Source organism: Peromyscus maniculatus, chromosome 23, assembly GCF_049852395.1.
Source record: "Peromyscus maniculatus bairdii isolate BWxNUB_F1_BW_parent chromosome 23, HU_Pman_BW_mat_3.1, whole genome shotgun sequence".
NCBI lineage: Eukaryota > Metazoa > Chordata > Mammalia > Rodentia > Cricetidae > Peromyscus > Peromyscus maniculatus.
In genome coordinates this window covers 6,393,732-6,421,191 of record NC_134874.1, presented here as the reverse complement: position 1 = coordinate 6,421,191, position 27,460 = coordinate 6,393,732, and the positions used below count along the sequence as shown (strand labels likewise).

General features: G+C 42.5%; 1 protein-coding gene, 1 long non-coding RNA gene and 1 other non-coding gene across 3 annotated transcripts; all 3 read right to left on the bottom strand.

The window, feature by feature from the left end:
* Window positions 1-925: 925 nt before the first annotated feature.
* LOC102924429 (phospholipase A2-like) lies at window positions 926-14,930 on the bottom strand. The gene is made up of 4 exons (XM_006998156.2): window positions 7,577-14,930; window positions 5,293-5,452; window positions 4,345-4,472; window positions 926-1,125 (listed from the first exon to the last, which is right to left on the bottom strand). The coding sequence occupies exons 1-4, from the start codon at window positions 7,608-7,610 to the stop codon at window positions 1,019-1,021; spliced, it is 429 nt and encodes a 142-aa protein (XP_006998218.2). The 5' UTR covers window positions 7,611-14,930; the 3' UTR covers window positions 926-1,018.
* A 1,715-nt stretch (window positions 14,931-16,645) lies between these two features.
* LOC143270613 (uncharacterized) lies at window positions 16,646-26,933 on the bottom strand. Its single transcript, XR_013047825.1, has 2 exons — window positions 26,612-26,933; window positions 16,646-16,842 (listed from the first exon to the last, which is right to left on the bottom strand). It is a non-coding gene; the product is annotated as an uncharacterized LOC143270613 (long non-coding RNA).
* On the bottom strand, window positions 18,263-18,366 carry LOC121825555 (U6 spliceosomal RNA). Its single transcript, XR_006067882.1, has one exon. It is a non-coding gene; the product is annotated as a U6 spliceosomal RNA (small nuclear RNA).
* Window positions 26,934-27,460: the final 527 nt, after the last annotated feature.

Below are 27,460 nucleotides of genomic sequence, written 5' to 3'. Positions count from 1 at the left end.
TTCTTTTATTTGTTTGTTTGCTTGTTTGTTTATTATGTGTTCTGGATGTATGGCTGCAGACCAGAAGACAGAACCAGATCTCTTATAGATGGTTGTGAGCCATCATGTAGTTGCTGGGGACTGAACTCAGGACCTCTGGAAGAACATGGTGCTCTTAACCTCTGATCCATCTCTCCAGCTCCTATATCCAGTTCCTTATGAGGAGCACACAGCAGAAGCACTTTGAGTCCAGTGTTTTTTGAGGGGAGGATTTTTTTTGAGTCAAGGTTTCTCTGTAGCTTTGGGGCATGTCCTGGAACTAGCTCTATAGACCTGGGTGGCCTCAAACTTGCAGAGATCCACCTATCTCTGCATCTCCAGTGCCACCATTAAAGGCCTGTATGGATACCACCCAGCAAGTTTAGTATTTCTGGAGACAAGATGTTCCTTTAGTGCCCATATGACACTGCATCTTTCTCTCTTCTCTCCCTTCCTCCTCTCTGTCTTCCTCCTCACCCTTCCCCCTCCTTTTTCTCCTTTACCTTCCTCATCTCTCCATTCTCTTCCCCTTTCTGTACCCACTACCAATTATGTATCTCAGGCAGGCTTCTAATTATTTATTTATTTATTTATTTATTTATTTATTTATTTATTTATTTATTTATCTGTTTGTTTGATTGTTTTTTTAAGACAGAGTTTCTTTGTGTAACAGCCCTGGATGTCCTAGAACTTACTTTTTAGACCAGATGTGTCTTGAACTCAAGAGATCTGCCTGCCCCTGCACTCCAGAAACTGGGATGAAAACTGCTCATCACCCACTCTTCAAGGTGCTTGCTTCCTGGAAACATCTTTCCTATTGATCTGCAGCTTCCAGGGCTGAGTGAATGATGTTCTCTGAGGATCTAGTTATGTTCCATAGACAGAGAATACAATCACCAAAGCTGGGTTCTTTCTAGATGTGCTTTATTAGAGGGCACAGTGTGTAGTGACCACAACCAGGCAGGCAGGGATGGTGTAGGCAGTCACTGAGGTGACAAGTCTAACAGTAAACACCTTTGTGCCCCTTGTTGTATGGAGCTTGGGAGAAGCAGGTAGCAGCCTGGCGGTCACAGTTGCAGATCATGTCCTCACAGGTGTTGTTTCTGCCTGGAGAGAAACAGGAAAGGAAGCTGAGTGGAGCCCATGATCCTGCTCCCTATGATTTGTAGCCAAAAGAAACCAGTGGCCCTCCCAAGGGTGCAGGCTTTGGGTTGAGAGACAAAGCACACAAAAGGACATTGGGTTGTCCAAATTGCTGGAACACACTTACAGTAAAAAAAAAAATCATTTGTTGTGGGCTAAAATGACAGTGTGGTTGGTAAAGTGGTTGTCAAAAAGCCTGAGGGACTGAACTAGAATGCACAGAGCCCATGTAAAAAGCAAGGTGTGCTTGGAGCATCTGTAACTCTACTGGGAAGTGGGGAATACTGGTCCCCACAACTTGTTGGTCAGTCAGGCTAGGTAAAGGTGAGTGTCCTGTTTAGTGAGAAACCCAGCCTCTAAAGACAGGGTGGAGAGTGACTGAAGAAGACACAGGGTGCAAACTCATTCCTGTACATAAAAAGAAATAAACATGGATATTTAATCCTAAAACTCAGAAGACAGCAAATATTAACTAGCACTTCTGAAATTACATGATTTAAGACAATCCTCCTGACTAAACCTCTCAAGTGTTGGGATTACAGGTGTGCACCATGACACTCTATTCATGTATTCTGGAGGTAGAACCCAGGCCTCTGTGCATGCTAGGCAAGCATTCTAGTCACTGAACTATATTTATAGCCTCTGAATCTTCACCTGTAAAATGGGAATGATAATTCTTGCTCTGCATAGGTGTTTAGTCCAGTATCTGACTTATATAATGATGCAGCTCTCCATTGTTGGGTCAATTTGGAATCAGTATAACACAGCAGCTAACAGGAGAGGCTTTGAACAGGCAAAATGGCTCAGGGAATAAAGACACTTGCTGCCAAGTCTGAACCCGAGTTCCATCCCCAGGACTCACATGGTTGAAGGAGAGAACAGACACATTGTCCTCAGACTTCTGCACCTGTGTTGTGGCACAGGCATGCCTCCCCCATAAATATATAAAATCTTGAAATTTTTTTTAAAAAGATACTTTGGAATGATGTAGATCTGTGTTCCAGAACCTAATGTTATCACTTCTAAACTGGGTGACCTTGGGCAAGTGGCCCTGCCTTCCTCATCTTCCTCATCAGTGACCTCATCTATTATTTATTATCTAGCTGATAAGGCTGTTGTGAGGTCACATGAGACCAAGGAAATGACCACTAAATGGTGACTGTCCTTTTGACTTTCGTGCCCCTTATAAAATGCCAGGGTGTTACACAGAGTTTAAATGGTCAGTTGGTAGAGCATGAGACTCTTAATCTCAGAGTCTTAAGTTCAAGCCCCATGTTGGGCACCAGATGTTGCATGAATTTTAAATGGTCTCATAAAAAAATCCCAGAGCCAGATATTGGGGTAAGTGCTGAAAGATCAGAGAGACAAAGGAACAAGCCACTAGAGAGACTTCTCACCACTGCTGAATCCTCAGACTGAATAGAAGGTGAGATCCTATCTCCATGAATCCCGACTGAAAGTCTCTGAGTCCTCAGTTGAAAAGCTTCCTCAATCAAAAAGGCCCTGGTACCTGTCTCCTCGTGCCTTCTATACCTTTCTCTATGCAGCCATTCCACTTCCTCCCTAGTGCTGGGATTAATGGTGTGTGTGCTTCCCAAATACTGGTTGCAAAGGCATGAGATCTCAAGTGCTACGGTGAAGGCGTGTGCCATCACTGCCTGGCTCTGATTCTCTCCCAGACTGAGTCAATCTCATGTAGTCAAGGTGGCTTTGAGCTCACAGAGATCCAGACAAATCTCTGCCTCCTGAGTGCTAGGATTAAAGGTGTGTGCCACCACTGCTGGACCTCCATGTTTAATCTGGTGGCTGGCTCTGTCCTCTGATCCTCAGGCAAGCCTTATTTGATGCACAATATATCACCACACAGGGCTGTGGGGGCTGTGGGAATGCACATCAGTGACAACTAATGTTTAACAGATGGACCCTCCAGACCTACCTGATGGGGAGCCCCACCTGGGAGGCCATGGGGTCACTGGATGTAGAAACCAGTTGTTTTTCTGTCTGTAATTTTTCTCATGTGCCACTACATTTCTTCCCTAAGAACTGCTAGGGGCATTTTCCCACTGCTTGTGTGTTTATCTCAAGAATATATTGCATCTTTGGGCACATTTATAACAGTGGATATTTTGAAAGATGATACCTGTTTAAGCTGTATAAATTTGATATGTAGAAACAGTACTAGAATATTTTACATTACTCAGACTGACATAGAATTCTCAATCATAAAGACAGCCTTTTACACAGCCAATTTTGAACTTCAGAAAAAAAATTTAAAACAGACTAAACTGCCCCTGCAGAAAATGCTTAAAGACTAATTGCCAGGTGTTGTCATTGCTAAATCATGGCCAGTCTGTTTACATTGATACATAGCTCCTTGCAGTAGTTCTCTTTCTGCACAAACCCTGACAGCTCAAGGTTCAGCCAATTGTTTACTGTCTGTTTACTAACTTAGAGCTATGTGAGTGGGTCAGTGTGATGTTACTATCCTAAGAGAAACTATGTGACTTATCTTGTGTTGTGAGAATGGGTAGGGCCCTGAAAATGTAACTTATAATTGTCCAGAGCTTGGCTGTGAGTCAGCAGCTGTGGTGTGGAGAGAGACGACTGTGTAGAGCTGGGGGAAGGAGCTGTTGCCATGGAGGAAAAGCTGTGTGAAGGAACTGTGGGAAGAGCAGCTGTGAGTGAGGGTGTGTGTGTGTTAGTGTGTCAGTGTGTGTGTGTGTGTGTCAGTGTGTGTGTGTGTGTGTGTGTGTGTGTGTGTGTGTGTGTGTGTGTGTGTGTGTAGGAGCTGAGGAGAGAACATAAATAGCTAGGCAGGAGAGAAAGCAAGAGAGATTATCAGAGAGAAAAGGGAGTTGTGTAAGTGTGTGTGGAAAATGTAGCTGTATGTAAAGTGATGTAACTGTGTGGAGACAGAGATTTTCAGAGAGAGCATTTAGGAGAGAGGATTTTTTAAGTTGAAATAAAAGAGAAAGTTATCATCAGAAAGCGTTTGTGTTTCCTTACTATTTACCACTCAGATAGACTAAGTCTAGTCCACAGATACATAAGAACTTTTCATAAGCCCTCACCACATTTGTGGACTTTCTTGCAATTCCCTGGAGGTGGCCTTGGAGCAGGCTCTCCATAAGGCAATTGATACAGGACCACGCAGAGTCCTGAGGTCCTGGAGGGTAAACCTACCACTGCAGGTGACCTCATTCCCAGAACATGAGTACGTATAGGAGGTGATATAGGGGTTGTCTAAGAGGAATTTGCAGTTTTCCAGCTTCTTGACCTGAGCATGGCAGTGGTCACGAATCTGACAGCACCTGGAGAGAGGAAGGAACAGCTGAGGGAGGACTATGGACCCACAGGAGGTCAGTTCTCACCTGCAGTCTTTCTCAAACATGTCAGAATGACTTAAACATGATATTCCAGAAGTAATCTTCCTCAGGCTTGAAAATCTGTGACTTCTGTTTAGCACATATTTATTGAAAGCCATTTCTGTGGAGTGTGGTCAGTACCAGCCTTTATTCTCAGTACTTGGGAGACAGAGGCAGACGATTCTCTAAGTTTGAGATCAGCCAGGGACACATAAGTGAGACCCTGCATCAAAAAGTGTTTTTTTTTAAACAAAGGTGCAAGAACATAGTGAAATTATATATTCCAAAGTTTCGATGACATTTTAAAGAGAAAGCTGATGTTTTGATGGTGGCTGTGATGGTTGCCTATGCCCTAGTCTGGTGTCTGAGTCCAGCATTGCACACTATTTACATCTCACACATTCTGTTCAGGGACAACTAGATACAGGGTTCTCTTGGACTAATTTCTTTACATGAAAAGAGGTGAAAATACATGCTGGGTGTGGTGATGCCCACCTTAAATCTCAGCACTCAGAAGGCAGAGGCTAGAAGATCTCTGGTTCAAGGCCAGCATGATCTCCACAGAAAGTTCTAGGACAACTAGAGCTACACAGAGAACTCTTGTCTGGAAAACAAACAATAAATAAATAAATAATAAATAAACAAAACAAAATACATGATTACGGTGAATATGCATGTCTCCTATTCTTGCCTTATGAGATATTCTGCTTGTGTCCTGTCCCCACCAACTCAGATGCTCCAGTCTCCCCCCAGATGAATCACTCACCTGTCTAAGTCTTCCACCCAGTTGTTCCAGATGGCAAAGCCACAGTAGCAGCCATAGTAGTTATACTCCGACATGGGGAAAATTAAAGGGATTTTGCACTCGAACACATTGCCAAACTGCCACCCAGCCTGAGGGCTGATTCTGAATGTAGTAGATCCAGCTATAAGAATGCACAGCACACTCCATGAATACCTCTTGGCTTTACCAGGGGTCTGATACCTGCCTGCTAGCTTCCTTATAGAGAGCCTTTGAGGTCCAGCCTCAAAGTCCTCTTCAGGGTTCAGATCAGGATGCTAGAGGAAATGAAAGACATGGATATATGTGTGCCCATAAGACTGAGATGGAATCACGAGATTACAGGTGCACATTACATGAAAATGCATGGCAAATGGGGAGATGTTATAGCTGTTCTTGCACAAGTGAAATTACAGATGAAAGCAACATTTTCAGAGTTGGTGACCTACAAGCCTTGCCTGACAGGGTACTTCATCTGAGAATCAGTGCTCTCATTTGGTGACATCTGAACTATCAATTACTACAACTGTAATTGCATCATGGCCCACAATAGATCATGACCATCACTCCTGACACTTCCTCCTTGACTCCTACCAGCTGCTGCCTCAGGAGAGCAGTGAATAAAAGGGTGTGTGTGTGTGTGTGTGTGTGTGTGTGTGTGTTAGCCCAAACACAGGTTGAAAGGAAGCCCTTGGGAGCACTCATAAATGTCATGGTACACATGAGGATATCAGAGAGCAGCCAGGCCTGAGCAGGAAGGTGTCTATCAATTTGAGACAGGGAGTTGCCCTGTAACCCAGTCTAGCTTCTGACTTTGAAGCAAACCTCTGGCCTCAGTGGTAGCATTACAAATGAACACCACTGTACCTGGCTGGGCTGACTCCCCAGGACTGAGTTCATAGACATTGCCCTTTGCTTTGCTTGCCTGCTCATTTCTAACTGTCAGGACAGAGAGACACCACACTGTGAGCTGCCCTGTGGGTCTCTGTGTTGAGCAGCTGAGAACACTCTCCAGTAGCAGCCAGTGACAAACTGACCTCTTAGTTCAATAACCCAACAATCCAACCATCTCTTGAGTTTGAAAGCTGCCCCACCCCTACTCAAGCCTAGATGAAACCCTAGCAGTAGCCACCAGTGGGATTCATCACAGTTCTAGCTCAGACCTTGAGCCAGAGAAGCAACCAATACATGCTTATTTTTTTATACTGGAAGAATTAGAAGTAATCTATTGTGTGGCCATGCACAGCTCATAGACAAGGATAATGGTCAGATCATCCTTGTAATGTCAGCATTTGACAAACTGTTCATCAGCTGAGGAGTAGGAAAATAAACCACGATTCAGTCTGCAGTGAGATACTTGGTCAGCATTAAAATGAAGGAGAAGCCAGGTACAGTGGAACACATATACTACATAATCCCAGCATTCTGTAGGGAGATGCTAGACGATCAGAAGTTCAAGGTTGCCAGGGAATAGTGTTGCAGGACTTTAATCCCAACACTCTGGACACAGAGGCAGGTGGACATCTCAGCTCTACACCAGTCTTGTCTATAGAGTGAGTACCAGGACAGCCATGGCTACACAGAGAAACCCTGTCTCCATAAAATAGTGTGAAAACTGAATTGTAGAAGCAAGTTACCCATGTTTGTAATCTTAACACTTGGGTGGTTGAGGCAAGTCTGGGCTATAGTGTTGAGGTTGAGGACATCCTGAGCCACATGATAATGTCATAAAAAAATAAGAGCTGGAGAGATGGCTCTGCAGTCAGGAGCACTTGCTGAACTTGGAAGGAACCCAGGCTCAGTTCCAGCATCCATATGGCAGCTCACAACTGTCTATGACCCCAGTTCTGGACATTTAAACCCATCTTCTGGCCTCTGAAGGCACTTCTCACCATAGTTCACAGACACACATGCTGGCAAAACACTCATACACATAAAATAAAAATAAATATTTTTAAAAGACAAGAACATTCAAATATCCAGGGCACCTGAGGGCCAAGGAAATCAGTGCCAGTGCAATATGGCAGAGGCAGAAGGGGCTTTCTCTGCCTGGTCGGTGAGTGTAGTGGACATTTCTAAGGGATAATCTCAGTTCAGACATAGAGAGTAAAGGTGCCAACTGTCATGGGCATGGGGTGGACATGGAACCCCAACCCACAGGCTATTAGACCCCAACAGGAATCCCAAACCAGAAATTCAGGTGTACCAGATGTGCTGTGCATTTAAGACAAGGGAGATGTGGGGAATTCAGAAAGGACAAGAGTCCTACCTGTGAGCAGAGTGACCAGCAGAAGGAGTTTCATCCTGAGTGAGGGAAGGTCTCAGTGACTTCTCTTTATAGTCCTGTAGCTGCGCTCTGACAGTGTCCAGTCAGCACACGGGGCCTGTGACTACTGTGTGTGTAGCCCAGAAGTAGAATGTGTGCACCCTCACACACAGTCCCGACCGGCAGAGCTGCTGTAGATAGTGACAGAGCCTGAATCAGTGCTGTCAGAGAGGCACAGAGAAAGGGCTAGATCAACACCCCAACCAGCTCAAGTCAGTGACTGGCAAAGTGCCAGGTCCCTCCCACATGAATGCTTTGAGGTCCTAGAAGTTATAGACATTGCTCCTGGAATTGGGTCTGAGGGATGCTCATAGTGATGTGTGGTTCCAAGAAGGAGTAGCTGTCCCCTACAATTCTCCCTGTTAACTGTATAAATGCAGTGCAAAGTGTGTCCCCAAGAACCTGAGACAACGTTTGAGGTAGATCCAGTCACAAATTTAACCTTTAATTAATTAACTAGTTAATGTATGCATGTTTTTGTGTGTGGATAGTTGGGTAGGTTAGAGAGAGTGAGAGAGACAGAAGGACAGACAAAGAGAGACAGACAGACAGACAGAGACAGAGATAGAGACAGAGAGATAGCCCTTGTGATCACATGTGGAGGGCAGAGGACAACTCTGAGGAGTCAGGTCTCTCCTTCTACCTTTAAGGAATCAAACTCAGGTCTACAGGCTTGCATCATAGGCTGCATCTTACCAGCCTTCAAACTCCATTTAAGAACCAGGAATGTAGCAGGTGGTGGTGATGCACACCTCTAATGTCAGAAAACAAAAGCAGAGGCAGGTGAATACCTGAGTTTGAGGCCAGCCAGGTCTACAAAGTGAGTTCCAGGACATCCAGAGATACACTAAGAAACCCTAGCCCAAAAAACTAAAGAAGTTCCCCAGAATTCCCAAGGATTCATATCAGCTTGGACTACTAGAAACAGTGGACAGGGTGCCTGAACTTAACTGGCTTGTTTCAGTGATCAGATCGGTGAATACCGTGACTGTCATCACAGAAATTTTCTCCATTGACTGATGGAGGCAGATGCAGAGATCCACAGCTGGACATCAGGCAGAGCTCCAGGAGTCAGTAGGAGAGAGAGAGGAGGGATTATATGAGCAAATGCATTAGGATTATGAAGCAGATCCTGCAGAAATGACCAAACCAAACTAGTGGGAACTCATGAAAGTTGGATCAATAGCTGTGGAGCCTGCATGGGACTGGACTAGGCCTTCTGCATGATTAAGACAATTGTGTAGCTTGATATTCTTGGTGGGGCCCCTGGTGCTTGAGCAGGCTTTTTGGAGCCCACTACCTATGATGGGAAACCCAGTACAGCCTTGAGGCGGCATGGAAGGGATTGGACTTTCCTCTACTGGATGAGCCTTCCCACGGGAGGCCTTGCCTTTTTGTGTGGGGTGGGTTGGGGTAAACGATCAGGGGTAGGAGGAGGGAAGAGGGCGATCTGTGGTGTGTAAAATGAATGAAAAAAATTTCTTAATCTAAAAAAAAGAAACCAACACCTAAAAAATGAAAAAGAAAGAAAAAATGTAAATGCTCAACATGTGCCCACAGGCCAATATTGTGCAGGCCATCCTTCAGCTGAGGCTTTCCCTACCCAGTGTGTGAAGCTGACAATCAACCACTGCAGGGGCTGGAGAGATGGCTCAGACCTAAGAGCACTTTCTGCTCTGCCTGAAGAATGGGTTCTATTCTCAGCAACTACATGGTGGCTGGAGAACAGTGTCTCCTGGCTCAATGCTTTCTCCCTCTGTGAATGGCCATCTGTCATGTAGCCTCTAACTTAGCACCCTAGCACCTCCTTCTCCCCACTTCTGAACTCTTACCTGGATAACAACCACTAGGTGATGATTTGAGTTGCTTGTCTCCATGCTCAAGATCTCTGATCCTTCCAGCAGGACACTGGACAGTCACTACCAGCTACTACAGGTCACTGCGCCTGCCCAGGTGGCTCTAGCTGCACCTATTGCTCACCAGAACTGACCTTGACAGGGGTGAGGCCTGACTTTTGGGGAGGAGTAGAAATGAGGTTAGTGGTGCAAATACAGAGGAATGGGCAGCTGTTCACTAAAGGAAAAGAGAGAATTAGAACCACATAGCTATTAACCAATGAGAAATCTTTTTCCTAAATCTGGTTGACCAGAAAACCAGAGATTAACCTAATTTTACCTATGGGATCCTGTGATAGAGAAAGTTAGAGAAGACAAGGTGTTCTGTTTTGTTTATTTAAAAAGTTAGGCTGCTGTGAACTTTAGAGGGACAACTATCCTGTGGTGTGTGTTTAGGCACAGTGAAGACTGGAAAGTCACCAGGCTGTAATCCTGCCTTCAGGACATTTAATGTCAGTCCAGTTTGGTTTCCTATATCCAACATCCTGTGGTGAGCACTCAGCAGAATCCCTTTGAGTCCGGTATTTTGGGGGATAAGAAGTTTCTTTAGTGCCACTGTGACACTTCTTCTTTCTTTCTCCTCTTCCCCTCTGAGTTCCCTTCCCTTCCCACCCCTCCTATCCCCTCCTGTCCTCTTTCCTGCCTCATCTGTCCCAACCCTTCTTCTTCTCTCCCATTCTCCTCCACCTCTTCTCCTCCTCCTGATCCTTCTCTTCCTTTTTTCTTTATTTTTCCAGAGAGGATTTCTTGGTGTAATAGTCCTGGTTGGCCTGGACCTCAATTTTCAAACCTCGTTGGCCTTGAACTCAAGAGATTTTCCTGACTCTGCTTCTGCCTCTTCCTCTCCACCACCGTGTGCTGGGATAAAAGAATTGGCCAGGTTCATCACCCACTCTTCAAGGTGCTCCCCTAATGTCAATGTCTTTTCCATTAATCTTCAGTTTCCAGGCCTAGATGGAATGATGTTTCTGAGGATCTAGAAATGTTTGGTTGACAGAGAATACAACCACCAAAGTAGAGTTCTTTCTATAGTTGCATTATAGAGGGTGCAGTGTGTAGTGAACAGAAGTAGGCAGGCAGGGAAGGTGTGCCAGTCACTGAGGTGACAATTCTAATAGTGAATGCTTTTGTAATGCTTGGTGTATGGAGTGTTGTAGAAGCAGATGGCAGCCTGGTGGTCACAGTCGGAGATGAAGTCCTCACAGGGGTTGTTCTTGTTTGCAGAGAAATAAAAAAGAAAGTTTATCAGAGCCCATGATCATGCTCCCTACAATTTGTAACCAAAAGAAACCAGTGGAACTGCCATTTGGGCAGACTTAGGGTTGAGAGTCAAAGACACAAAAGTGCATTGGGTGCCCAAATAGTTGGAACACATTTATAATAAAAGAAAATCATTTGTTGTGTGGCTGGGGAGATGGCACAGTGTGGGGGCCATCTCACCCCGACTTTTCCACAGGGTACTCTTGAGTAGGAGCAGCAGGAAATATTAGATAGAAATATAACTAGACAGAGACAGACCGAAAACACAGGGTAGCATTGGGAGGGCCTAGATTCTAATCCCTTGGGCTCTGGCTGTCTCTGCCAAAGGGCTTTTAAAGGAAAGCCAAGGGGTGGAGTAAAAGACCTCTCCACAGCAAAGCCAAGTGCAGACCATCTCAGACACCTGGTGACCAAGCACATGGTCAAGCCATCCCCCAATGCAGCCCTGATGTGTAAAGAAAGCTCAGATCTAACTTGGAAACTAATGTGGGCTCCAACTGCACAGGTGGTAAAGCCGTTGCCAAAAGCGAATGCAGGCTTGGCCTAGGATGCCCAGAGCCCTTGTGAAAGGCAAGATGTGATTGGAGCATCTGTAAGTCAAAAAAGAGCAGTTATATAAAGAGCAGGTATCCCCAAAACTTGTTGGTCAGTCAGGCTAGCTACAGGTGAGTGTCTTGTTATTGAGAGTCCCAGACTCTAAAGACATGGTGGAGAGTGACTGAAGTGACATGGGATGCCAACTCATCTATGTGGAATTTGTAGCTTCCCAGCTTCTTGACCTGATTATAGCAATGGTCATGAGTCTGGTAGCACCTGGAGAGAGGATGGAACAGCTGAGGAAGGACTATGGACCCGCAGGAGGTCAATTCTCACCTGCAGTCTTTCTCAAACATGGCAGAATGATTTAAACATGATGAGCAGAAGAATGGGTCATGAGGCTTGAGAATCTTATTTCTATTAAACATATATTGAAGGAAAGCAACTTCTTTGGGGTGTGGTGGTGTCCACCATTAATCTCAGTATTTGGGAGTCAGATGCAGATGGGTCTCTGAGTTTTAAGTCAGCATGGTCTCCTGAAAGAGTTCCAGGAAACCTGGAGCCACACAGAAACTCCTTGTCTGGAAACATATAAACAAAAATAATAAAGAAACAAAACAAAATATATGATGTTGGTGAACTTCCATGTCTCCTGTACTTGTCTCATGAGATGCTCTGATTGTGCCCTGTTCCCACTCCGATGCTCCTGTCTCCCACCAGATGGATTACTTGTCCACTGGAGTGTCTGAGCCCCCAATGGCACAGTAGCACCCATAGTTGTACTCTAACAAGGAATGGCTCCTGGGGATGGTGGACTTGATCACACTGCCCAATTGCTACCCAGCCTGAGGGCTGATGCTGTGTGCACTAGTGTCTGCTACAAGAAAGCACAGCACACTCCATCAAAACCACTTTGGCTTTACCAGGGGTCTGATGCCTGCCTGCTAGCTTCGTCCTGACTCCTACCAGATGCTGCATTGGGAGAGCAGGGAATAGAAGTGTGTGTGTGTGTGTGTGTGTGTGTGTGTGTGTGTGTGTGTTCATGCTTGCCCCAACACAGGTGAAAGTAGGCACATGGGACCACTCATAAATGCCATGCTACACGTGAGGAGGTACGAGCATACCTTTATGGAGTTGGTTTTCTCTCTTCACTATATAGGCATTGAAGACCAAACCCAGGTTACCAGGCCTAAGTAGAACCTGTCTCCTTGTTTGAGACAGAGAGATGCCCAGTTACCACTCCAGCCTCTGACTCTGTGGTAATCTTCTGGCCACAGCCTCTGGAGTGGTAGGATTACAAATGAACCACTGTACTGGGCTGGGGTGTCTCCCCAGGACTAAGTACTATAGACATTGCCTTTTGCCTTGCTTTCCTGCTCATTTCTCACTGTCAGGACAGACAGACACCACACTGTTAGCTGCCCTGTGGTCCCTGTGTTGAGGAGCTGAGAACACTCTCCAGTCAGAAGCCAGGGACAAACTGAACTGTTAGTTCCATAACCCAACAATCCAACCATCTCTTGAGTTTGAAATCTGCCCCACCCCTACTCAAGCCTAGGTGAAACCCTAGCCTTAGCTAGCAATGGGATTCATCACAGTTCTAGCTCAGACCTTGAACCAGAGAAGCAGCCAATGCATGCTGATTGTTTTACACTGGAAGAATTAGAAGGAATCTGTTGCATGGCCATGCACAGCTCATAGACAAGGATAATGGTCAGATCATCATTGTAACATCAGCATTTGACACACCAAACTGTTATCCACTGAGGAGTAGGTAAATAAGCCAGGATTCAATCTGCAGTGGGATACTAGGTCACCATTAAAATAAAGGAGAATCCAGGTACAGTGGAACACACAGTGTGAAATCCCAGCACTCTGGAGGCTGAGGCATGTGGATATATGAGATCACAGCCAGCCTGGTCCATAGATGAATTCCAGGACAGACATGGCTACACAGAGAAATCCTGTGTTGTAAAACCAGAAAAAAGTAAAAATAAAAATAGAATTTTAGATACAAGCTATGAATGTAATCCAAAGACTAAGGAGGTTGGGGCCAGTCTGGACTAGAATGGTGAGTTGGAGGACATCCTCAGCTGCATAATAATATCATGAAAAAAACCATAAGGGCTGCAGAGATGACTCTACTTGCTGAGCTTGTGTAGGATCCAGGCTGAGTTCCAGCACCCACATGGTGGCTCACAACTGCCTATGACCCCCAATACTGGAGGATCAGACCCCTTCTCTGGCCTCTGTAGACACTGCTCACACACAGTTCACAGACACAAATGCAGGCAGAAGACTCATAGACATAAAATAAGAGTCAATAATTTTTAAAAGGGATAAGAAAAATCAAATTCAGGGCAACTTAGAGCAAAGGAAATGGGTGCCAGGAAAATATGGCAGAGGCAGAAGGGGCTTTCTGTGCTTGGGTTGGTGGATGTAGTGGACTTTACTAAGGAGTTATCTGAGTCCAGACCTAGAGGGTAAAGGTGCCATCTGTTGTGAGGGGTGAGCATGGAACCCCAACCCAGAAGCTATTAGACCCCAATGGGACCCCCAAACCAACACTTCAGGTGTGACCAGTGGAGTTGGGCATTGAACACAAGGGAGATGGGGGGAACCAATAAGGGACAAGGGTCCTACCTGTGAGCAGAGTGACCAGCAGAAGATTCATGCCAAGTGAGGAGGACTCAGTGACTTCTCTTTATAGTTCTGTAGCTGTGTTCTGACAGTGTCCAGTCAGCACACAGGGCCTGTGACTCCTGTGTGTGTAGCACAGAAGTAGAATATGTGCACCCTCTCACACAGTCCCGACCTGCAGACCTACTGTAGATGGTGACAGAGCCTGAATCAGTGCTGTCACAGAGACAAAGAGAAAGGGCTAGCTCAACACCTCAGTCAGCTCAAGTGCAGTGACAGGCAAAGAGTCAATTCTCTACTCTGTGGATGTTTTGATGTCATAAGAAGATATTGACATTGCCTCTGGGGTTCGGCCTGAGGGATGCTGATAGTGACAAATTAATTAATGTGAGTGTGTGTGTGTGTGTGTGTGTATCAGATAAAGAGAGAAGGAGGGAGGGAGGGAGAGAGGGAGGGAGGGAGAGAGACACACACACACACACAGAGAGAGAGAGAGAGAGAGAGAGAGAGAGAGAGAGAGAGAGAGAGAGAGAGAGAGAGAGAGAACTCATGCACACAAGTGAAGATCTGAGGACAATTTTATGGAGTCAGTTCTCTCCTTCTACATAGGTTCCAGGAATTGAACACAGATCTATAGGCTAACATTTTAGGCTGCGTGTTATTGGCCCAGAAACTGCATTTGAAAACTGGGAATGTACCCAGATGGTAGTGTTGGTATGTGCCTTTAACATCAGCACTCATGGGGCAGAGGCAGGCAAATACCTGAGTTCAAGGCCAACCTGAACCTATAGAGTCAGTTTCGGGACAGCCATAAACATACAAAGAAAGCCTTTGTTGAAAATCCAAAAACTAAAAATCAATCAATAAATAAGGGGATAAAGAAAGACAGAATGAACGAGAGAGAGAGAGAGAGAGAGAGAGAGAGAGAGAGAGAGAGAGAGAAAAGAAAGAAAGAAAGAAAGAAAGAAAAAAGAGAGAAAGAAAGAAAGAAAGAAAGAAAGAAAGAAAGAAAGAAAGAAAGAAAGAAAGAAAGAAAGAAAGAAAGAAAGAAAGAAAAACAGCAAATACCTTCACAGCAGATGTGCCCACAGGCCAATGTGATGCAGGCAATCCTTCAGCTGAGGCTCTCCCTACCCAGTGTGTGAAGCTGACAACCAACCATTGCAGGAACTGGAGACATGGATCAGCACCTAAGAGCACTTTCTGCCTTTCTGAGGGATGGGTTGTATTCTCATCAACCACATGGTGGCTTGTGAACAGTGTCTGCTGGCCCAATGCCCTCTGTGTCTGGTGCTCTCTCATGTAACCTCTAACTTACCATGCCAGCACCTCCTTTTTCTGACGTCTCACCTTTTACCCGGATAAAAACCATATAGGGGTGAGTTGAGTTAGTTTTCTCCACACCCAAGATCCCGCTACCCTCCCAGCAGGACTCTGGACAGCCACTACCAGGTACTACCAGTCACTGTGCATGGGCAGGTGGCTCTAGCTGCACCTGTTGCTCACCAGAACTGACCTAGAGAGGGGCATGTCCTGAGCTCTGGGGCACCATTGCCCATAGGGGTGGGGATAGAAAAGCAGAGGACTGGGCAGCTGTTCACTAGAGGAAAAGAGACCAAGAACCACGTTTGCCATAAACCAGGAAATGAGACATCTTATTCCTAAAGTGTGTTGAAGAGGAAACCAGAGATTAACCTGGCTTTGCCTACTAGTCAGGTGATATTGAAAGGTAAAGGAAATCAAGGGTTCTCTTTTGTTTGTTGTACAAACTTAGGCTGCTGTGTACTTTAGAAGGACAATTATCCTGTGGCGTGTATTTACTGAAGACTGGAAGGTCACAGGATGTAATCCTGTCTTCAGGTCATTTATGATCAGTCCATTGTAGTTTTCTATATCCAATTTCTTTCTTTCTTTCTTTCTTTCTTTCTTTCTTTCTTTCTTTCTTTCTTTCTTTCTTTCTTTCTTTCTTTCTTTCTTTCTTTCTTTCTTTTTTTTCTTGGTTTTTCGAGACAGGGTTTCTCTGTGTAGCTTTGTGCCTTTTCCTGGAACTCACTTGGTAGCCCAGGCTGGCCTCAAACTCACAGAGATCCGCCTGCCTCTGCCTCCCGAGTGCTGGGATTAAAGGCATGTGCCATCACCGCCCGGCTATAGCCAACTTCTTATGATGAGCGCACAGCAGGAGTGCTTTGAGTTCCATAATTTTAGTTGCAAGATGTTCCTTTCTGCCCACATGACTTTCTCTTCTCTCCCCTCCTACCTCTCTGTCTTCCCATTCCTTCCCTCCAGACCCCTCCTTTCCTCTTCCTGCCTTATCTCTCCCCTCCCCTCCCCTGTCTGTCTTCCTTAACTCCCACTTTGTATCTAAGGCTCAGTTTTTCTTTTACTTTTTGGTTTTCTTTTTTCTGTTTAGGATTTCTTTGTGCAGTGTTCCTGGCTCTTCTGGAACTTGACTTTTCAGACCAGGTTGGCCTTGAACTTCAGAGATTTCCCTTCCACTGCATCTGCATCACACTGTACTGGGATAAAAGGAATGCCCGGGCTCATCACCCATTCTTCAAGGTGCTCCCCTAATGGCAATGTCTTTCCCATTAATCTTCAGTTTCCAGAGCTAGATGGAATGATGTTCTCTGAGGATCTAGTTATGTTCCATAGACAGAGACTATGATCACCACAGCTGAGCTCTTTCCATAGGTGCTTTATTAGAGGGCACATTGTGTAGTGAACACAACCAGGCAGGCAGGGATGGTGTACAGTAACGGAGGTGACAAATCTAACAGTGAACGCCTTTGTACTGCTTGTTGTATGGAGCTTTGGAGAGGCAGATGGCGGCCTCACGGTCACAGTTGCAGATAAAGGCCTCACAGTGGTTGATTTTGCCTGGAGAGAAAGAAGAAATGAAATTGAGTAGAGCCCAAGACCCCAATCCCTATTATTTATAACCAAAAGACAACAGTGCATCTAGCATTGGTGTAGACTCAGAGTTGAGAGACAGAGGACACAGAAGTCCATTGAGTGCCGGAATCGCTGGAACACACTGATAATAAGATCTTTAGTTGTGGGCTGGGGAGATGGCACAGTTGGTAAAGTGGTTGACATACAATCATGAGGACCTGACCTAGGATGCCCAGAGACCATGTAAAAAATCAAGGTGTGCTTGGGCATCTGTAACTCTATTGGGAGTTACTCTCTAAGTGGAGAGCATGGATCCCCAAAGCTTGTAGGTCAGTCAGACTAGCTAAAGGTGAGTGTCCAGTTTAGTGAGAGATCCAGGCTCCAAAGACATGGTGAAGAGTGACTGAGGAAGACATGGGATGCCAACTCATTCCTATACATAAAAATAAATCAACACATATTTAATCCCAAAACCAGGAAATCCACAAATATCAATTACCACTTCTAAAATTATATGATATAAAACAAGCCTCCTGCCTCTACCTCCCAAGTGCTGGGATTACAGGTGCACACCACGGCACTCAATTTATGGGTTTTGGAGGTGGAACCCAGGACTCTTGCTTGGCAAGCACTCTAGGAATTGAACTACATTCTACGCCAACTGAATCCTCACCTGTAAAATGGGAATGATAAATCTTGCCCTGCATAGGTGTTCAGGCCACTATTTGGCTTATATCCACTTATCTGGATATAAGCCAAATAGTGGCCTGATGCACTTTCTGCATCAAAAATTGATGCAGCTCTCCAATGTTTAGTCAATGTGGAATCAGTATAACACAGCAGGTAATAGGAGAGGCTTTGGACAGGCAAGATGGCTCAGGGGATAAAGGCCCTTGCTTCCAAGTCTGAACCTGAGTTCCAACCCCAAGACTCACATGGTCAAAGGTGAGTACAGATTCTTTCAGAGATCCACAGGTGTGTAGTTGCACAGCCATGCCTCACCCACAAATATATAAAAACTTTAAATGTTTTTAAAAGGCATTGAAATGATATAGATGATTGATCCTGAATCAAATGTCATCACTTCTAATCTGGTGACCTTGATCATCTGGCCAATGCTTCCTCATCTTCCCCCTCAGGGACCTCTGTTGTGTGGTTTTCTGATTGTGTTCTGACAAATAAAGCTTGCTTTGAGTCAGAAGGTGGAGCTAGCCACTACAGACCATAGATTTGGAGGACTGTAAACAGAGAGGTCAGGAAGTGGTGAGGTGGGCAGAGAGAGGAGTTCAGCCCTTTGGAGGAAGGAATGGAAGAGGAAGGAGGCAACTGGGGGCTGCTCCATATTCTCTCATCTTTCAGGTTCTTGCCCCAATATTTGACTCCTGGTTTTTGATTTTTTTCTTCAAAAAATATGGAACTCTTCACGAATTTGCATGTCATCCTTGTTCAGGGGGCAAACTAATCTCTGTATCATTCCAATCTTAGTATATGTGCTGCCAAAGCGAGTACAACTCCTGGTTTTTGATTGATAAAGATTAGATTAACACATCATCTGGTGTTCAAATTTGGTGGCACGAATTCAGGAATTAGCCCCTTGCCCATGGCTCTGCAGCCACAGGCATTCAGCAGAGCTCCCTGCGGGAATTTCACACACTGGAGTCGCCATGTGGCTGGCTGGCTTTTCCTTTTCTTCCCCAAGCCTTCTGAGTGGGTCTGGGATTTTCCTGTTGCAGTTTTTCTACAGCAACCTCCACAAAACCCAAACTCGATAGGCACCCGGGTTCCAAAGCCACTGGAGTTAGTCCCTCACATCTGGCCAGCTGTCTTCAGGCAGCTCTGTGTTTTTACTTCCTGCCAATCACATGTGCTGCTTTTGTGGATCACTTGTATCTGCCTTTCAGACGGCTGTATCTTTGGCTATTTTTTCCTGTGGGTTGTGGACTTCCCCTGAACCCTGTCCTCAGGCTGCTGACATGTGATCAGGGACAGCTGTTCTCGGCCAGGCTGTGCACCACCTGTGTTCTCTGCCCAGATGTGCTACACAGTAATCTTAGCCTCACACTAATTCATTGTCAACATCAGCAGATTTTTTTTGAGACAACTGAGATTTTTAAAAGTATGAATTAGTTAAAGAAAGAGAGAGAGAGAGAGTTTTTCCCATGTTAAAAAATAGGAAACACTATTATGATGGAGGGAGTTAGGTCTCTGTATGATTCCACAATGGACGGTTTAAAAATGGAACAATTAAATCAGGGGATAATTAAATAGCTGTGATTTACATAACATTAAATATAAGTATTATCAGCTTCGTGATTCTTGTTTTATCACTAAAATTGTTGGTTGATATCAGTCCCAAATATCAGAAATGGACTGATAATATGCAAGCCCTACAACTACTTATTAAAAATGTAATGTAATTTTGAGTGATAAGTGAGAAGACTTAGAAAAACTCATTAAAACAGTTCATAGAGATATTCAGACAAAGACAGAGGAATTTAAAGGAGAACCAATGTTACCATCACATTATGAAATTAGAAAGGAACAGCCCAAAATTGTCAAAACCTCAACCTTAATTTATTCAGTCACCAAACAGGAACAACTGTCAAATGACAGGAATCCCCAAGGCTATGTCAGAGCTGACTGGATTCCTGTGCAAATGTTCAATTTGAGGAGATTTAAGGAAGCAATAGTCTCATATGATATGTATTCTCCTTTTGTGAGGTAGATGTAAAATTCATGGTCAACTAGTAACAGAATTATCACACAAGAAAGGAAAGACTTGGTTCTAACAGTATTGGAACCTGGTCCTCAATTACAGTGAAGGACCTGGTGGAAAGATGTGGGTGAGGCCATTGAACAACAAAGTAGGGATAGAGGTATGGAAATTTTCCAAGACCAGTTGCTTGGAGAGGGTGATTAGGCTGATCTATAAAGACAGAGGAATGGATCAGAGATACAATCAATATTGAATCTTATAACCATGCTGATGCTTGGATAGCAGAGGTGATTTCTAGAAGCTTGAAGAATAATCAAAATGTCAGATGTTTTAATTGTGCTAAACAAGGTCACTTAAAAAGGGTTTGTAGACAGGGCATTCATAGAAACAATCTTTTCTAGGAATAATCCAAATAGAAAGCCTCTGTTTTCTGGAGTACAGAGAAGACGTGGCAAAAGCAGAACTAGTAACAATGAATGCAATTCAACAAGGCACAGACAAGGTAACCATTTGCCATTGGGAAACATCTTGGAGCAGGGCTCTTGCAGGCCCCCATGTCAAATTTGGTTTAGTCATTCCCTATCACCTTGTGGAACTTTTCCACAAAGCAATTTAAGGACATAACGCCTATTGTAAAAAATCATACTGATCTGGATCAAATAACAGCTTTAGAAGATAAAAAAAATTTCAGGAAAAACCATAATACAAATAGTTTGCAAAGTTCTATAAATGATCAAAGAATAAAGTTAAATAATATGAATAAATGACATTGTATTTGAGGGTCTTGTAGACACCGGGACAGATATAACAATAATGACACCAAAATCTTGGCATCCAAATTGGCCTCTTCAGGAAATAAATGTTCAGCTTTTTGGGACTGGAACTTTATCTGTAAAATAAAGTCAAGATGTGTCACATGTATAGGGCCAGAAGGACATAGGGGAAAATTAGAGCCATAATTGGCTAACATAGCAAGGAATTTATGGGGATATAATATGTTACAGCAATTGAATACCCAGATTAACATTCATCCAATCTCAAAAACAAATAATAAACTAACAAATGTTTCTGGGGAAAATACTAAAATGTATTGTGAAGAACAGTCACTGAACTTTCAGGTTGTTCATAAACAGGGCACAAGTGCTGCTGATCTTTCAAAGTTACCAACAGCCCTACCTTTAAAATAGTTAACAGACAAACCTATCTGGGTAGATCAGTGGCCTTTGATTTCAGAAAAATTAAAGACCTTAGAAAAACTGGTACAAGAGCAGTTACATACTCAACATATTGAATAAACTAGTCCTTGGAATTCTCCCATATTTGTCATTAGGAAGAAATCTGGAAAATGGAGAATACTAACAGATTCGAGAGCCAGAAATGAAGTAATTCAGCTGATGGGCTCTCTACACATGGAATTCCTTTGCCTTCTCTGTTACCTCAAGGATGGTCTATTATAGTGATTGATTTAAAAGACTCTTTCTTCACTATACCTTTACAAGAACAGGATAGAGAAAACTTTGCCTTCACATTACCTACTTATAATAATTCTCAGCCCATTAATATCAGTGGAAAGTTCTCCCAAAAGGGATGTTAAACACCCCTACCATGTGCCAATATTTTGGATGACAGCCATTGGAAATAATTCATAATCAGTTTCCTCAATCTATAATTTATCATTATATGAATGATAATTTACTAGCTGATTCAAATAGAAATAACTTAGAGAAAATGTTTGAAGAAGTAAAGAAAATTTTGCCTAGATGGGGATTACAGATTGCTCCCAATCAATACAAAGAGGAGACTCTATTAATTACCTAGGATATAAAATAGGTTTACAAAAAAATTCAACCCCAAAAATTACTAATCAGTAGAGATCAATTGTGGACTTTTAGTGACTTTCAAATTTGCTGGGAGACATTACCTGGCAACAGCCATAATTGGATTAACAACTCAAGAGCTAAGTAATTTATTTCAAACCTGACAAGGTGACAAGGACTTAAATAGTCCAAGAAAACTGTCAGCTGATGCTGATAGAGAATTGGATTTGGCAGAAAACAAATTACAGGATGCACTTGTGGATGGTTTGGTCCAGAGTTTGATCGTACTCTGGTTATTCAATCTTCTATGCATTCTCCAATAGGAATTTTAATACAGAGAGAATATAATATCTTAGAATGAATATTTTTACCATACAAACAGAGTAAAACATTAAAGACCTATGTAGATATGGTTTTTGAGTTGATTCTAAAGGGAAAATTGAGACTTTGTCAATTAGCAGAAATAGACCCAGGAGAAATTGTAGTACTTTTTATTCATGTGGAAATTTCCTTTTTATGGACAGAAAATGACCATTGGCAAAGAGCTTCCAGTAATTTTTTGGGAGAGACAAGCAATAAATATCCCAAAAGTAGGACAATTAAGTTTATGAAGACAGCTAACTGAATCTTTCTTCACATTGTACAGGGAACAACAATTTCTGTAGCCCCTACATTTCATATTGGTCTAAATAAATCAGGAATGGCAGGTCACAAGTCAGGAAATTTTTTTGTTTGTTTTTTGGTTGTTCGAGACAGGGTTTCTTTGTGTAGCATTGTGCCTTTCCTGGAACTCACTTGGTAGCCCAGGCTGAAGTCAGGAAATTTAAGTGAAGCAGCTCAAAGTCCTTATGATTCTGTTCAAAAGTAAGAATTATATGCTGTTCTCATGGTATTAATAGATTTCCAGAACCTCTTAATATGACTTAATACTGACTCTCATTATTCAGAAAGAGTTGTTTTACATATTAAAATTGCAAAATTTATTCAAGATGATAAAGAATTGACTTTGTTATTTATTCAGTTACAAGATAATCAAAAATAAAAATCGTCCCTTATATGTAATACATATCATATCCCATACTGTCCTTCAGGCCTCTAGCACAAGATAATGATGAAATTGATCAACTATTGGTAGGAAATTTGATAGAAGCCTCAGAATTTCATAAGAAACACCATGTCAGTAGCAAAGGTTTGAAAAAAGTTTTTTCCATCATTTGGCAACAAGTCATGGTCATTATAGTGAAATGTCCTACTATTTTTTTTATTACCAAACTCTACTATCTGCAAGAACTAACCCAAAGGGTATTCAAAGAAATGACATTTGACAAATGGGTGTATTTTATTTTGGAGAGATTGTAAAATTAAAATATGTACACCATACCATAGATATATATTCAGGATTTCAAAGGGAAACTGCTTTGAGTTTGAAAAGGCTGATTCTGTAATCAAACATCTGTTAGAAGTTATGACCATCATGGTGATAACTGTACAAATTAAGACTGACAATGCTCTAGCATATGTCTCTAGTAAAATGAAACAGTTGTTTGCATAATACAAAATAAAGTGCATTACAGGTATTCCACATAATCCTACATGGCAAGCAGTTATAGAAGGATCTAACTGAACTCTAAAAGACATGCTTAACAAAAAGAAAGTAGTAATAAAGACTGGCAAAAATAGATTGCACAATGCTTTATTAACTTTAAAATTTTGAAATGTTAATGAGAATGTAATGGCAGCTGTGGAGAGCCATTGGATAACAAAAAAACTGCTGAATTAAATAATTCTGTACACTTTAAAGAAGTGTCACCCTCAGAATGAAATCAGGATATGTGTTATGTTGGGGAAGAGCTTTTGCTTTTGTTTCCATGGGAGAATAAAAACTATAGATACCATCAAAATTGATAAAGATTATATCTGAACAAGAGAGACATCTTTATTAGAACAGATGATAGATCATCAAACAGTGTGACCATTCAATCTAAACTAACTTATAAGATTAACAAATGCTTTTCATTTGATCTGATATAACTTGACAAAAGGGAAACTCTCCAAAGTTAGGCTTGGGGCAGCTTTTTGTTTTTGTCATTTCAGGAAAATGAAGACAACCAGCTAAGGAATCTGAAGATCACTGGACAAATGAAACATCTGAAGAAAAAGGATGAATCATCCAGAGAAAATGTCCCAAGAAAAAGAGTAAATGGCCTGAAGGTATATCACATTTCGAACAGGATAAAATTTTATAAATCTTCACAAATGTTTGTTTTTGCTGTTCTCTACAGATATATAAGATAAATTGTCGTTTTGTAGTCCCAGTTCAATTAAAAATTAAAACTGGCTTTGGAATTGGAGCATGGCTCTCTCCTCTACACCCAAGCATGCTAATTAAAAGGAAAAACCAAAATCTCTGTCACATATCAGGAGAGCCACTTGATTGGACAGAAGAAAAACTGAACTTAATGGACTAGTTTATTGTCACTAATCTCATAATTTTTGGTTTTGTTTTAAACATTTTCTTAAGGTATAAACATTATTGTAAGATTTATACAATTAATATATATATATGTAAATTTTTGTCATGATATTAATGGTCATATAGAGTACTAACTAATTCAAGAAAAAGGCTTCAATGAGCTTCTTGAACATGATTTCAGCTTTGAGTCTCTATCAGGTAACTAGGAAATAAGTTTTTGTGCTCTAGAGATCTGCTACATATGACATTTAAAATGTTTAAGTTTTCTTCAGTGAACCATGACCATGACTAAAAGTGACCTTTGATGTCTCCAAAGGAAGATGGGGCCCCCAATGACAATTCAACCTGGATTGTGGTAACACCACTAAGCTGACAAATACCACCCAAAGATCACCTTTGGACGACAAACTACTCAGGACGATTTCAGGTAGTGATGAGATGGTCCAGCCTCATAGACTACTGTAGCCAGGAGTTGAGACAAGCCCTTCATTTTCTTGTTTTACAGAGACTGACAACAAATGATACAGTGAGCTCTCCCAGGACTTGACAATTATCCCAATTTCTTAGGATCCCCTAAAGATGCCATTACCTCCACCCCCAAAAGGAAGTAGTTTTAAGAACATTTCACCCACATTCCCAATGGTGGGATGGGTGATTTTGGGTCATTAGGTGGGTTATGGATATCTGTCATTATTTAGGGGCTTTGGTTGCATGTTGTTATTGGTGATCATCAGGAAGAAAGCTAAATAAAGGAGATACGATTCAGGGATCTTGTTCTGAAAAGAAAAGGGGGGATATAAAAAGATAGGATAAAAATATAGATTATTGATTCTACTTTTAAACCAAAAAAGCAACTACTAGCCTTAAATATTTTACATTGGTATGGATTTTTTATATTGATACAAATTTAAGGTTATTTTGTTATAATATACTGTACATACCTTTCTAGTCTTGTTCAAGTATTGTACATATACAGCTCATTTAACAATGTAATGTAACTCCATCAGACCCTTCAATCTACAAGTTCCACACTCTGCCCAAATACCCATCTGCCTGTGACCCCAATAACTTCTTGAGGCACAGAAACCAAACCACCACCTCTCATTGGACCAAGAGTAACTTCTGGAGACATGGAATATACCAGCCATCATTGGACCAAGAGAGGCTTCCTGAGACACAGAATCTGTTAGTTCTAATTGGACCAAGAGGGGCTCTGTGAGTCACAGAATCAACTAGCTTGAGTTGGGCCAAGAGCAGCTCCCTTGGATACAGAATCTGCCAGCTCCAATTAGACCAAGAGCCAAGATTGGACCCAGAGGGTGATGCTGAGACACAGACACAACAAGCACAGAGTGGACCAATAGCAGCTCACTCAGGCAAGGCACCTCTTATACCCATTAGAGGAGGAGATGGGCAGATGTCAAGGCAAAAATACATACAACAACATAAAGAGCAATACAGCATCACCACAACCTAGCCCTCCGTCAACAGCAAAACCTGAACATCACAATGTAGAAGCAGAAGAAAGCAAACTTAAAAATAGCTTCATGATGCTATTTGCCTTTCAAGAAAAAATGAAATTGAGGACAAGACAAACAAAAATTTGGAAGAAATCAATAAAGAAATTGAGAAAAAGACAAACAAAAATTGGAAGAAATCAATAAAGAAATTGAGAAAAAGACAAATAAAAAAATGGAAGAAATCAATAAATCCCTTCAAGAAAGCCAAGAAAACTATGAAAAAGCAATTAAACAGGTGAGGGAAACAGTTCAAGACCGGAAAAGGGAAATAGAAACCATGAAGAAGACACAAACAGAGAGAATGCTGGAAATAGAAAATAGTGAATGAACAGGAAACACAGATGCAAGCATAACCAACAGAATACAAGAGATGGAAGAGAGAATCTCTGGTGTAGAGGATACAATAGAGGAAATAGTTTCATCAGTCAAAGAATACCAAAGCCAAAAATGTCATAACACAAAATGTCCAGGAAATCTGGGACACCATGAAAAGGCCAAACCTAAGAATAATAGAGATACAAGAAGGAGAAGAATATCCACTCAAAGGCACAGAAAATATATTCAACAAGATCATAGAAGAAAACTTTCCCAACTTAAAGAAGGGAATGCCTATGAAGATACAAGAAGCATATAGAACTCCAAACAGAATAGACCGCCCCAAAGGTCCACTTGTCACATAATAATTAAACAACTAAAAATACAGAATAAAGAAAGAATATTAAGAGCAGCAAAGGAAAAAGGCCAAGTGACTTATAAAGGAAGACCCATCAGAATAACACCCAACTTCTCAATGGAGACTTTGAAAGCCAGAAGGACCTGGGCAGATGTAATACAGACACTAAGAGACCATGGATGCCAGCCTACACTAATATACACAGCAAAACTTTCAATCACCATAGATGGAGTGAAAAAGACATTCCAAGACAAAACCAGATTTAAACAATACCTATCCACAAATCCAGCCCTACAGAAAGCACTAGAAAGAAAATTCCAACCTAAAAAAGACAACTATGCCCACAAAAACACAGGCAATAGATAACCCCACAGCAGTAAGTCCCAAAGAAGAGAAATACACACATACTACCACCGAAAGATAACAGGAATTAATAGTCACTGGTCATTAAAATCCCTTAGTATCAATGGACTTAATTCACTTATAAAAAGACACAGGCTAACAGGATGGATATGAAAGCAAGACCCACGTTTCTGCTGCATACAGAAAACACACCTCATGCCACACCCGCGACGGTGTCGCCCGAGTGACAAATGCCGATCTGGTGGTCTCTCGAGGAAGGGGGCACGTGCCTCTCCAGGCTAGGTCCTTGGCGGTCCCCTGGCAATCAGCCCAAGCAATGGTTCTTGGATACATTGTTCCCTAAAGACCAGCCTTCCGTGGATGGTTGGCAAGACTCCTGCTTCTTCTTTCCTGACAATAACAACCTCCCTGTGCCTGGACTCCCGCAGACACTCGCTTGATGTACCTGATAACTCCTCAACTGTTACACCGGCACCAACCCCCAGTGATTCAAGCCCTTGGGCAGATAGCACAAAAAACCTACCTCAGTGGGGGCACTCATGGATGGATTAGAACAGAAAGAGCTAATGTTTCAGGTTCCCACAGATTCTAAGGATGAAAATGTAAAAGTAAAAAGATTGTTAGGTAACCCTCACTCAGCTCATGCAAACTCACAAGAAAGAGAACTTAGGAAACTGGCAACTCCCACAAGAATGGTTGGAAAGTACATTCAATACCATATTAATGGGAAATAGTGGACACCCTCTTGTTGGAATCCCACAAGTAGGAATTACTTAGATCCACCCCCCTTTTCAGGGGCTTATGTCTATGAAGGGAATCGGTTGGTAAATCATGGGGGAAAAGAATATTGTGGAATCAGATGCCTTTTATGGAAAGGCTGGCTAGAAGCAGAAAGGTATGGTGTACATATGATAGGCAGACAAGGTCAGCTATATTGAGGGGTATAGCACCTGTGCTAAAGAGGTGGGCTAAGGCTCTTGGCGAGGACTTTGCAACTGTCTTTTATAAATTACTAGTAATGGATTACCAGTTATTAAGTAC

What these genes read in the sequence shown, in the direction of transcription:
- LOC102924429 (XM_006998156.2), bottom strand. Translation starts at nt 7,610, where the DNA reads ATGAAACTCCTTCTGCTGGTCACTCTGCTCACAG. An exon ending in GCTGGTCACTCTGCTCACAG is followed by an intron (nt 5,453 to 7,576) that starts GTAGGACTCTTG and finishes GCATTCTTATAG; the next exon opens with CTGGATCTACTACATTCAGA. An exon ending in TGGGTGGAAGACTTAGACAG is followed by an intron (nt 4,473 to 5,292) that starts GTGAGTGATTCA and finishes TCCTCTCTCCAG; the next exon opens with GTGCTGTCAGATTCGTGACC.